Source organism: Oncorhynchus nerka, linkage group LG24, assembly GCF_034236695.1.
Source record: "Oncorhynchus nerka isolate Pitt River linkage group LG24, Oner_Uvic_2.0, whole genome shotgun sequence".
In the NCBI taxonomy this organism is placed as follows: domain Eukaryota; kingdom Metazoa; phylum Chordata; class Actinopteri; order Salmoniformes; family Salmonidae; genus Oncorhynchus; species Oncorhynchus nerka.
In genome coordinates, this window is record NC_088419.1 from 57,157,991 (window position 1) to 57,171,577 (window position 13,587).

The window sequence follows — 13,587 nt, forward strand, 5'->3', positions numbered from 1 at the left end:
AGGGCAATAAATTGCAATGTCTGTCATGCAAGATGCCTAAGACAGCGCTACAGGGAGACATGATGGACAGCTGATCGTCCTCGCAGCGGCAGACCACGTGGAACAACACCTGCACAGGATCGGTACATCCAAATATCACACCTGCGGGACAGGTACAGGATGGCAACAACAACTGCACGAGTTACACCAGGAATGCACAATCCCTCCATCAGCACTCAGACTGTCCACAATAGGCTGAGAGAGGCTGGACTGAGGGCTTGTAGACCTGTTGTAAGGCAGGTCCTCACCAGACATCACCAGCAACAACGTCGTCGCTGGACCAGACAGGACTGGCAAAAAGTGTTCACTGACGAGTCGCGGTTTTGTCTCACCAGGGGTGATGGTCGGATTCACGTTTATCGTCGAAGGAATGAGCGTTACACCAAGGCCTGTACTCTGGATCGATTTGGAGGGCCCGTCATGGTCTGGGGCGGTGTGTCACAGCATCATCGGACTGAGCTTGTCGTCATTGCAGGTAATCTCCTCCCTCGTGTGGTACCCTTCCTGCAGGCTCATCCTGACATGACCCTCCAGCATGACAATGCCACCAGCCATACGGCTTGTTCTGTGCGTGATTTCCTGCAAGACAGGAATGTCAGTGTTCTGTCATGGCCAGCTAGGGGCCCGGATCTCAATCCCATTGAGCAAGTCTGAAAACTGCTGGATCGGAGGGTGAGGGCAAGGGCCATTCCCCCCAGAAATGTCTGGGAAATTATAGGTGCCTTGGTGGAAGAGTGGGGTAACATCGCACAGCAAGAACTGGCAAATCTGGTGCAGTCCATGAGGAGATGCACTGCAGTACTTAATGCAGCTGGTGGACACACCAGATACTGACTGTTACTTTTGATTTTGACACCCCCTTTGTTCAGGGACACATTATCCCATTTCTGTTAGTCACATGTCTGTGGAAGTTGTTCAGTTTGTCTCAATTGTTGAATCTTATGTTCATACAAATATCTACACGTTAAGTTTGCTGAAAATAAACGCAGCTGACAGTGAGAGGACGTTTCTTCTTTCGCTGAGTTTACTATTAGGGCTGAAACCATTTAGTCGTCCAAGATTTTTTAGTCGAGCAGTGGCAAATATTTAAGAAATGTTAACTGCACACGAGACACCAGTCTGATTAACGCCTGTCTGAGGGGACTAATCCATTGCGGAGGCCACAGGGATGGCACGCCAGGATCATTTACAGTTAATTACCATAACTTCTAATCTACAATGTTTGTTTTGTTACGGTAATTTCTGTTAATGCATTCAATATATTATTATTATAGTCTTACTGTTGTCATTGTCGGAGTGCACACGTTTTTTGCAGAGCACACAACCTAGGCTACACTTTGAGGCAAAAGTTCTGGTTTATTTCATGCCATTTACGAGTTGTCAATTTAAGCTCTCCTGTCAATCTTGAGTAAGGACATGCACATTTTTATATGATTACTCATAGAACTAGGCCTAGGCTACCTGGCCTGGGTGCAACTGTAGGCTTATAAATGTTCCCATTTGGGGATCTGATACTATTTCTGATTGTCTTAACTCACCATCACTGTGGAGCTTCTCAAAGCAATATTTTCTTTGCAAGTAAGCGGTCTGTTTTTACACCCATTTAGAATGACCATAGATCTTCAATGTAGCCTATTTGAAAAATATTTCCAGCTCCAGCTCTTTTGATAACTACTCAGCATGAAAGGGGACAAAATGTCAAGCTCTGATCTGGTGGAAATGTAATTAAAAAGGCCTACCTGATTACTTCATATCCCTTGCGCAAATAGCATTACAGCTGTATCTGTCTGGACAGAGCTCACTGGCTTGGGAAAATGAGTGCCCATAATTTTTTATACAATGTTGAAAGTTTTCTAGCACCAGCTTCAGACCGGATCCAAGGTAAGTTGATACGTTTCAAGTTCCTTGCAGACAGGGCATGCATAGCCAATGTGATTTATAGAATATTTATTTTGAAATCAGGATTTTTTTCTATCATCGGGCTGCAATGTTTTTATTTGTTGGTTTTATGTAGGTTATTTTTATATATTGGCAATGGCAATAGAAGTTACTTTTAGATGTGCATCATTTAGCTAGTTTTGATTAACCACATGACATTGATTTTGAAATATGAAGACCTTATTATAAATTAAATTAAACTGTTCCACGAAAATGTGCATATGAAAATCATAACTGGCAAGCAAATCGGTAGAAATGGTACTCCAAATGGAAAAGGTTGACGACCGCTGGTGTAGCCTATTGCCGGTAACTTCAGGAACATAATGGCAGAATCTGCTAAGGCCAGCAGCAGGAGGCGGGTCGGGAACAGGTTTTTTCCCCTTCTGGTTAGGCTATATTGATCTCTGCCTCACTCTTTAGTCATTTTTGTGTCTTCATTTTTAATTGTAGTGCTTAAAGCATTAGGCAAAGTAGCATACATATAGTTGATTTTACTCAAACATACGGTGTTTCTAATAAATACACTAACTTCTTCGATATAGGGGGCGCTCTTTTACTTTTTGGATGAAAAACGTTCCCGTTTTAAACAAGATATTTTGTCACGAAAAGATGCTCGACTATGCATATAATTGACAGCTTTGGAAAGAAAACACTGACGTTTCCAAAACTGCAAAGATATTGTCTGTGAGTGCCACAGAACTGATGTTACAGAAAAAACCCAGATAAAAATACAATCAGGAAGTGCCGCGTTTTTTGAAACCGCCTCATGGCAATGACTCCTTATATGGCTGTGGAGGAGCTGGGAGTCAGCTTACCTTTTCCATGTTTTCCCCAAGGTGTCTGGAGCACTGTGACGTATTTGTAGGCATATCATTGGAAGATTGACCATAAGAGACAACATTTACCAGGTGGTCGCTTGGTGTCCTCCGTCGCAATTATTGCGTAAGCTCCAGCTGCAATATTTTTCAGTTCTTCTGATGAGAAGCCAGCTGCCACCACTGATAGATTATCGAATAGATATGTGAAAAACACCTTGAGGATTGATTCTAAACAACATTTGCCATGTTTCTGTCGATGTTATGGAGCTAATTTGGAAAAAAGTTGTAAGTGACTGCATTTTCGTTTTTTTTTCTTAGCCAAACGTGATTAACAAAACAGAGCTATTTCTCTTACACAACTAATCTTTTTGGAAAAAAATGAACATTTGCTATCTAACTGAGAGTCTCATCGTTGAAAACATCCGAAGTTCTTCAAAGGTAAATTATTTTATTTGAATGCTTTTCTTGTTTTTGTGAAAATGTTGCCTGCTGAATGCTAGGCTTAATGCTATGCTAGGCTATCAATACTCTTACACAAATGCTTGTGTAGCATTGGTTAAAGCATATTTTGAAAATCTGAGATGACAGTGTTGTTAACAAAAGGCTAAGCTTGTGTTTCAATATATTTATTTTATTTCATTTGCGATTTTCATCAATAGGAAATGTTGCGTTATGGTAATGAGCTTGAGGCTATGATTTTACGCTCCCGGATACGGGATTGCTCAACGCTAGAGGTTAAACATTTCCGATCAATCCATTGGTCGAAAGAACAGACGACTCTCGGTCGACAAAGACTTTTTGGGGGGCGGGGACAGCCCTAAATATTATCACCTCTTGAAGAGCATAGTCAGACCTACACATTTCTGATTATTGCATGTAAAACAATTGCACACATTTAGCCCTACCAGAGTTATTTGAGTGATATAAAATAAAAGTGAACTACACCTAACAAGGATGAGTGGTTTAGGTTAATTTTCCAACTTTTGTGGGCTCTGCATAAAATGTTTACTTTGCAAGCTACCGGTAGAAACTTTATACAGTTGGCTAAACAGTGGTAAGTAGACCTAATGTACTTTTTTCTCCAACCAATGTAGGCCTACCTAGCGAAGTTAGCGAACGTGATCCCCTTTCCAACATTGTTTTTTAAGAGTGTTTAATTATGATTGCTGCTGACAGACATGATATAGGCTACATTGATTGATGGACCATGTCAAATTGGCTAGCAAGCTAATAACAGATCATGTCAATGTGGCTAGTTAACAAGCAAACTTTCAGCGGATAAACTAAGTCTCAAATAGTTTGATTTATATTTATTATGGATCCCCATTAGCTGGGGATTGGGGGCAGCAGCTAGCCTAGTGGTTAGTGTTGGGCCAGTAACCTAAAGGTTGCTAGATCGAATCCCCGATCTGACAAGAGTAAAAATGTCGTTCTGCCGCTGAACAAGACAGTTAAACCCACTGTTCCTAGGCCATCATTGTAAATAAGAATTTGTTCTTAACTGACTTGCCTAGTTAATTAAGTAAAGGTTAAATAATGTTTTTTTTGTGTTGTTTTTAAAAGCTGCTGCCACACATGAAGGCACATCACAAAATAAACAAAAACAAATAAAAAACAGTACATCATGATTTGCGAGCAGTCTACACTGATGACTGAAGTCTAACGGTCAACTTCACCAGGACGAGGTCTTGCCGATGTCAAGCTCTTTCCAAATGCCTAATCTCTGATGAAGAAAAATTATGTTTGTTTAGCTAGCTACATGCCAAATGGAGAGGTACCTTCAAATATCTCAAATTACATTATCATTGGTGTTTACAGATCAAGAAAAGCATGCAGTTACTAGTTGTATAACTCTGATGATAGAGCCAAATGTGCGCAATTGTTTCGCATGGACTAACCAGAAATGTGTAGTTCTGACTATGCTCAATAGGTGATGACATTAAAACCAAATAGTTATAACATTTGTTTAACAATCCCTTGAAAACGGCACGTAGATGTTAATGGTTTTAGCGGAGCTAGGGGCCTCCTTGCCCCCCAGCAGCCAAATCGAACGCATGACGTTTTATTGAAAATTACATATTGAATATAAAGCCGTCCAATGGTCTAGGAGTAACGTGTGAATAAGCGAATGAGCACCAGAACATATTTCAGCAATTGCTTATTGATAAGAGCAGTGCCTATACATTTCTGAAATGGCAACACCTGGGCCCTACGCTGCATTTTAAATTTAACAACATGCACGTGTGCGCCTAAGTTGAAAAATGTTGGCGCACAAAGAAATTTAGGAGCACAATTAAATATACTTGAGATATTAAAGACAGAATCATAACTTTTTCTAGGCGCATTGGTGCTCCTATTTAGGCGCATAACCCGAGTTAAATGTGTGCACTGTTGAGCCCTGAACACCTTTAGCAAATCGTCAGCGTCTGATGAAAACCACATCTCTAAAACAGAAAAGATTTACGAAAAAAACTAAACTGCCACATATTCACATTAACAAATACACAATTATTAAACCTCATATTCAAAATAGCTTCTCTCTTCTTGGTCCTAGAGTCATGAAATGTTCAGAGCACATTGAAGGGAGTTACTGTTTTCAATAAAGGTAAAGAAATTTAAAATTAAATTTAAAAAAAGTTTAAACAAATTGCAAAAATGAGGATTAGGTTTTTAGACAAAATTCAGATGAGGTCAGATGAGGCCATGATGCAAGCTAGGCAGAAAATAGTTGAGTCATAGGTGTACCGAAGATTTCTATTTTATCAAGGAGGTGTAAGGAGTATGAAGCATCCTTTTTAATAACCCATTCAATAAAATAAATTATAACCACACTGAAAACAGCATTGGTAAAATGCACTAGATAACACCTAACCTACATATTCTCGATCACCTATACACGACAATCAGTGTCTCAAACATTAAGAAAAGAAACAATCAAATTAAAACAGTTAGCTAACATATATACACATTTGTGTTAACCCCAGACACCAAGCTCCCTGCTTTACACACTTCAACATAAATAACAGCAGTACCTTGGGAAGTGGTCGTCCCAACTGTGAATAGAGTTTAGTCCAAAACGGCAGGATAGAAGACATGAGTCCAAAAGCTCTGGGGTGAAATACCACTCTCCTAATTCACCTTTCCCTTACGACAGATCCTTCCATGTGCTGGAGCAGTGGAAACACCTCACATCTGGAATGTTTCCCAAGAGCAGACGGCCCTACCAGTTCCTTCCAGAACACACAGAAATGGATAACACACACTACAGGTAGGCTCTGGGAAGAAAACAATGCCCTAAAAACATACACTTTCTACTATGGCTGGTTTGACAGGTATTTACATAGAGGTTTAGACATATTGATTGTGGTCTATTTCCTCAATGCTCTAAGGTGCTGGGGAGAGAGCAGAGGGGAGGGGGAGGGGAACAGAGGGAGGAGGGGAGGAGCTTTCAGGAAATGATGCTTCTGTTGGTAAGTGACTAGAGTTACTGGCAGTCAAGCCCATTTTACTGTACATGGTGTAACTCAACCGCATTTGTAGTTTAAACAGTCCTGCGCAAATGGGTCCTTGCTAGCGGCTCTCACGCCATTGTATACTGCCATGTTCAATGTCTCGGATCAGTATTTAATGATTATTATATTTAGAGGTTGGCTGGCTAGCAGGTTTATTTTCAGACACTGACTTTTGTCTGCCTGACAGATTAGGCTCTGTTGCAAGGCTGTGCTGCTGCTAGAAGTGGAAATTATCTGGACTTTTAATGATTGGGTTTTGCTGAGATGTCAAACTAATTAAAGAGCTAATGGAATGGGTAGTCACTTATCAGAATTGAGCTACAGTATGTGAAATTGTCATTTCAAGCTGTCAAAGCACCGGACATACTGACAGAGATATCTAGCTACATGATTCATAAATACGGGGAAGGATTTGATGTCTCAATCTTTAACTGTTCTGTCCACAGAGACAATCCAAAGACTGACAATGAGTGAGTGTATCTGATAGTTATTACATCAAAAATCGTAGGTGTATAGCATAGGTGTATATGTAATACAGACAAACAGATAAATGCTAGGTATACCTAAAAAAATAAAATACATCAAGAGATTACAATGATTTAGACATATGACGGAAGGCCTTTCAACAGCTGATGTCTTCTCTATCTGCCCATCCAGAGACCTGCACAGACACACTCCATCTCTGCTTACGGGAAACAAGGCTATGATATGATTATCAAAACTTCTGGGGGAAATGCTACTGATATATATATATATATATATATTTTTAAGGCTAGTACTAAAAAGATGGCTACAAAATTCATTTATTTGATATATATATAAAAAAATCATGATTCATGTGAAACAAATCACATCTTTCACAAATCACATCCTCCTTCCTGGTAGAGGGACAGTGCATGGCCACTGCCCCCTGCTAACAGGAACAGATGGGGCATCAGGTCTACTGTGGCAACTTGTTGCCCACCTCCACTGGGCTGGTCTACGGGGGGAGACAGACTGAGTGCACCCTCGGTGGTGTCATGAGTGAGATTGTGGGAATCCTCTGGTCTGTAAAGGTCACTCTGAGGCTATTGGGACATTGGCAAGGATGTGTCACTGATGAGCTGCATCTTTCAAGCATTCAGTATCATCTCTCCCCTCTGTGTCACAGCCCAGACAATACAAACACTGTGGCAGGGTGGGCTGCTGCTGTTGTTGAAAATTACATGCTCAATCTCTGTTGATGAGACAGAACTAAATCCATAAGAGTGTGAAACATTAAAAGCAACATTTCCCACAAATTGCAAAGTTAGTTGTTTGCCTCAACTGGGAGGACTGCCTGTAGCAAACATTTGTTTGTTTACTGCCTGGTAAAGTAGGCCATCCAACAGGCAATTTGTGACACGTGTTAGAAGAGAAATGAAACTGACTTTGCAAAACAAGCCCGGAATAAGACCTGCATCTCATAATTTAACTATTAACTATTAAATCTCCAAGGCATTCTACTGCAACAAAACAAGCTGGGACAATAAAACAAGTCATTGAGCTTGATTCAGTTACAATGAAACAGAACACATGGCACCTTTCTCTTGGTACAGAACCTGACATTGTTAAGTCAACGGACATTATCCAAAATCTCTTATTGAGCCATTCCTTTGCAGTCCAGTGCTTAAGAGAGATTTACTACGGAGTTGAACATGCCTTTATTAAAGCCTCTCATATGGTCTCTCGTTGGAGGATATGAGCAGGTGGGGAGGCAGAACGGGCCAGCTCAAACACACCAATGTGACATAACAGAAGATAACCTGACATATGCACCTATACAGAGGTGTGGGACACACAGGAAGTAGCAAAGAGTATGTGCAATGTGTGTGTGTGTGTTTTAAAGCGTTGAGTGCTGAATGTGTATAGCCGTGGACGTAGAACTCTGTTCACTCGTCACTCTAGACTGTGGCTTAGAGGAGAGATGCATGGTTCGTAAAAGTGCTTCCCTACTATTCTTCTTCCAGTAAGCACTAAGCAGGGCAGTATTTTTCTTATTTTCCCTGAATCATGACATACAGCAAATCAGATGGTCTGTGCGGAAAGTTCAGACCTCAGAGCTTGTGACCCAGGCCACAAGCAGTCTGACTCGTTCTCTAAAATCGGTGACAACATGCTAGCATCATGCCACAGAAAGTACTCTCTCTAGCAAGAATGCTAGCCATGGGTTTACATGCATTCTGATGTCAGGTAAACACGCATGTAGGCGAGCATGAACACACAGAGCGCCACAAACTCTCCACCGCTCCTTACACATCCTCACCTACTAAGTGCAGCACCATTTGACCGGTCAGAAATGTGAAAAGGTCAATTGACTGCCAACATACCTCCCCAATTGACTGCAACACTCATCCTGAGTACTGTAGAGGTCGACCGATTACTTTTTTTTTTAATGATTTTTTAAAAACGATTTTGTTGGAGGACCAAAAAAAGCCAATACTGATTATTCAGCCGATTTTTAAAATGTATTTGTAATAATGACAATTACAACAATACTGAATGAACACTTATTTTAAAATAAAATAAATCAATTTAGCCTCAAATAAATAATGAAACATGTTCAATTTGGTTTAAATAATGCAAAAACAAAGTGTTGGAGAAGAAAGTAAAAGTGCAATATGTGCCATGTAAAAAAGCTGACGTTTAAGTTCCTCTATGAGAACATATGAAAGCTGGTGGTTCCATTTAACATCAATATCAATATTCCCAGGTGTGTTTTACATTGCAGTTAATATAGTACACTGCTCAAAAAAATAAAGGGAACACTAAAATAACACATCCTAGATCTGAATGAATGAAATCTTCTTATTAAATATTTTTTTCTTTACATAGTTGAATGTGCTGACAACAAAATCACATAAAAATGATCAATGGAAATCAAATGTATCAACCCATGGAGGTCTGGATTTGGAGTCACACTCAAAATTAAAGTGGAAAACCACACTACAGGCTGATCCAACTTTGATGTAATGTCCTTAAAACAAGTCAAAATGAGGCTCAGTAGTGTCTGGCCTCCACGTGCCTGTATGACCTCCCTACAATGCCTGGGCATGCTCCTGATGAGGTGGCGGATGGTCTCCTGAGGAATCTCCTCCCAGACCTGGACTAAAGCATCCGCCAACTCCTGGAAAGTCTGTGGTGCAACGTGGCGTTGGTGGATGGAGCGAGACAGGATGTCCCAGATGTGCTCAATTGGATTCAGGTCTGGGGAACGGGCGGGCCAGTCCATAGCATCAATGCCTTCCTCTTGCAGGAACTGCTGACACACTCCAGCCACATGAAGTCTAGCATTAAATAAAGGTGTAAAAAAAAAAATATATATATATATATATATATATATATATATATATATATATATATATATATATATATATATATTATTTTTTTCTTTAAAGTCCAAATCGGTGTCCAAAAATACCTATTTCCGAATGTTATGAAAACTTGAACTCGGCCCTAATTAAATCGGCCATTCCGATTAAATCGGTCGACCTCTACTACAGAGGCCCAAGGCACTTCCCACATACACACCGCAAGCATACACACTCCTACTGCTTCTCCCCTCACAGAGCAGAAACATGGCAAACGTTGTTTAGAATCAATCCTCAAGGTGTTTTTCACATATCTATTTGATGATAAATCATTCGTGGCAGCTGTGTTTCTCCTCGAAGCAAACGAAAAACACACGCAGCTGGAGATTACGCAATAATTGCAACGGAGGACCCCAAGCGGCCACCTGGTAGATGTAGTCTCTTAAGGTCAATCTTCCAATGATTTGCCTACAAATACGTCACAATGCTGCAGACACCTTGGGGAAACGACAGAAAGTGTAGGCTCATTCCTGGCGCATTCACAGCCATATAAGGAGACATTGGAACACAGCGCATTCCAAATCTGGCGCACTTCCTGTATGAAATTTCATCTTGGTTTCGCCTGTAGCATTAGTTCTGTGGCACTCACAGACAATATCTTTGCAGTTTTGGAAACGTCAGAGTGTTTTCTTTCCAAAGCTGTCAATTATATGCATAGTCAAGCATCTTTTCGTGACAAAATATCTTGTTTAAAACGGGAACGTTTTTCATCCCAAAATGTTAATAGCGCCCCCTAATGCATAACTGGTTAATAACCTCTTGAAGCTAGGGGGCACTATTTTTATTTTTGGAAAAATAACGTTCCCAAAGTAAACTGCCTATTTCTCAGGACCAGATGCTAGAATATGTATATAATTGGCAGCTTAGGATAGAAAACACTCTGACGTTTCCAAAACTGTAAAAATATTGTCTGAGTATAACAAAACTGATATTGCAGTCGAAATCCTGAGAAAAATCCAATCAGGAAGTGACTCTTATTTTGAAACCCCCGTCTTTCTATGCATCCCTATTGCCCACTGAAAGGGATATCAACCAGATTCCTTTTTTCTGTGGCTTCCCTAAGGTGTCTACAGCCTTTAGACGTAGTTTCAGGCCTTTATTTTGAAGAATGAGCGTAAACGTCCACATTGCGTAAGTGGTCAGTTGTTGGCTCTGTGTGATTTTTGCGCTAAACAGAGAGGTAGCCATTTTTTCTCCCGGTCCTAGTGAAAAGCCAACTGTCCCAGTTGATATATTATCGAATAGATATTTGAAAAACACCTTGAGGATTGATTATAAAAAACGTTCACCATGTTTGTCGATATTATGTATATAATTTGGAATTTTTGTCTGCGTTGTCGTGACCGCTATTTCCGGTGGATTTCTAGGCATAACGCATCAAACTAACGGAGGTATTTGGATATAAAAAATATCTTTATGGAACAAAAGGAACATTTTCTGTCTAACTGGGAGTCTCGTGAGTAAAAACATCCGAAACGCAAAGGTAAATGATTCATTTGATTGCTTTTCTGATTTGTGACCAAGTTACCTGCAGCTAGGTGTACATAATGTTTTGTTAGTATATCAATAAACTTAAACGCTTGTATAGTTTGCTGTATTTGGAGCATTATTTCTTAATCTGAGACGACAGGGTGATTAACAAAAGGCTAAGCTGTGTTTCACTATATTTCACTTGTGATTTCATGAATATTTCCTAGTAAGATTATTTGACCGTTGAGCTATACTATTTAGCGTAGTTGATGACAATTATCCCGGATCTGGGGGTCCAAGAGGTTAAATAAAGGTGTAAAATATATATATATATATATATATATATATATATTATTTTTTTCTTTAAAGGCCAAATCGGTGTCCAAAAATACCTATTTCCGAATGTTATGAAAACTTGAACTCGGCCCTAATTAAATCGGCCATTCCGATTAAATCGGTCGACCTCTACTACAGAGGCCCAAGGCACTTCCCACATACATTTACATTACATTTAAGTCATTTAGCAGACGCTCTTATCCAGAGCGACTTACAAATACACACCGCAAGCATACACACTCCTATTACTTCTCCCCTCACAGAGCCAATCAGTTTCTGCCGAGTACCAGAAGGGGCCTCCTTACCAGCCATTTTAATCAGAAAGCACTCAGGGCAGCTGATGTTAGGAGACCAACAATAATTACATTCAAGAGCACAATGGAAATGTCTCCATTCTCCATGGTAACCAGGGTCAGGTTCTTGAGTCCAGAGTTCACAGTATAGCCTTCATATGGATAGATAGGCCTAATGAATAAATCAGTGATGCACTCAATGATCATTCATAGATTACATGGTAGAGTAATATTTCTCAGAGACTCAAAATATGGTTCATCTCCATTCCCCAGATGAACATTTAGTGCACAGCAGTGCATTTCTAAACAATAAGGATATCCTGATTGAGCTCTACACCAGAGAAACGACAAACTAGCCCTATCGGATGCCGTGTCTATTAAAGGCTGCACCTCTGATTGGATTTCACTCGGAGGGGACACATTCATAAAATATAATTTATTGAGTAACAGTTGGACCTGCGTAACTTCAGCGCTAGCATACAGTACTCTACCAGCCGGTTGAAGCATAATATAATTGTGTCACTCAGTTTATCAGGAGCACAATTACGACATACATCCTCCACACACTATACATAGGCCTAGTGTTACCATGCTGTAATATTGAAAGGAGTGAGTGGCATGGAGGGAGAGTGGGGGAAGGGGCAGAGAGAGATGGTGCTCATGGTTGAGTGTTTCAGGATTACTCATGACCCCGTGGCTTACATTTTCTCTGCCTGCCTTGTGCTGAAGCCCATTTTCACACGCACACATGGATGCAGTGTGGTCAGGCTGAACAACCAGCACTCAGACAGCTCCACTGCTTTTTACAAGCCAGGTAGCTACTGGGTCTGTTCAGAGGTGAAGGATTTTTTTGAAACCGTTAAACATTGAGCTCAAACGTAACAACGTAGTCTAGGAGGGTGAGTCTAAATGTCAAGGATTACAGTCATCTACTGGCCCGGACGTGGTGTATTTTTTAAACGCATTGGGGTCATGCAGGGCCTATAGGTTGGCATGCTTTCTCTATATTCAACTATTAATGTGAAACATTTTATTATTAAGTATTAAAAAGCTATGTAATATAATTTAGCAATATAAATTATGCTATTATTTACAACCAAAAAAATTATCGCATTCATTTTTGTTTCTAAAGTACATCATTTATAGAACATTTTTGACATCCCAAAATAGGACATTGGTTCTTCAAAACAACTGCGTTCCAAATGAGATAGACCTGGCTATATTAGGCTAGCCAGGATGACTGATAGGTGTCTTTTTGTAGCTTTTTGCCAGCTTTAAACAGTAGCCAGCATATTGCTAGTATGTTCACTATTGAAGGTTTAATTTGTACATTTCCCCCCCCGAACGCACTAAAATAAATAACCTCAGCAAGTAGATTGATGGGAGCTTCTTTTTGCTATTGACAGCTTAAAATGTGCTGTGTAAAGGCATCAACTCGTACTGATGGAGTGCTCAAGAAGTTGTGACTCGTGGTAGAGTGATGGGGCTTGAATGAACTGCCAATCATATTGTGTATATGAAATATGACTTTTCCATGTGTAGTCTTCAATGGTAGACTGACAGAGCAGGTAAACGTTTAACTGGAATGCAAAAATGTGCTGAAATGTTACCGGCCCAGCATGGTTTTACTGGCCCTGGGCCAGCGAGACATAGTTAATGTTGGTCCCAGTGACACTGCTTGTCCCCTGGCACTTCAACAAGAACAAAGCAACATGGAGACCTACTAGGGAAATCCCACGAGTCACATGAAATACCACAAGGAATATACATGAAGTAAAATTGTTCTTATATG

At 40.2% G+C, this 13,587-nt stretch overlaps 1 protein-coding gene across 5 annotated transcripts in view; it reads right to left on the minus strand.

The window, feature by feature from the left end:
• Window positions 1-13,587, minus strand: part of LOC115108266 (protein strawberry notch homolog 2-like) — a 118,235-nt gene that overhangs the window by 43,218 nt on the left and 61,430 nt on the right. Inside the window, exon 1 of one of the 5 annotated variants that reach the window (XM_065008996.1) lies at window positions 5,828-6,171. The exons of the other annotated variants lie outside the window; for them this stretch is intronic. Coding sequence (XP_064865068.1) covers window positions 5,828-5,890 — 63 coding nt within the window. The 5' untranslated portion in view covers window positions 5,891-6,171. Of the gene's footprint in view, window positions 1-5,827; window positions 6,172-13,587 lie in introns of those variants that run through there. 5 annotated transcript variants of the gene reach the window in all.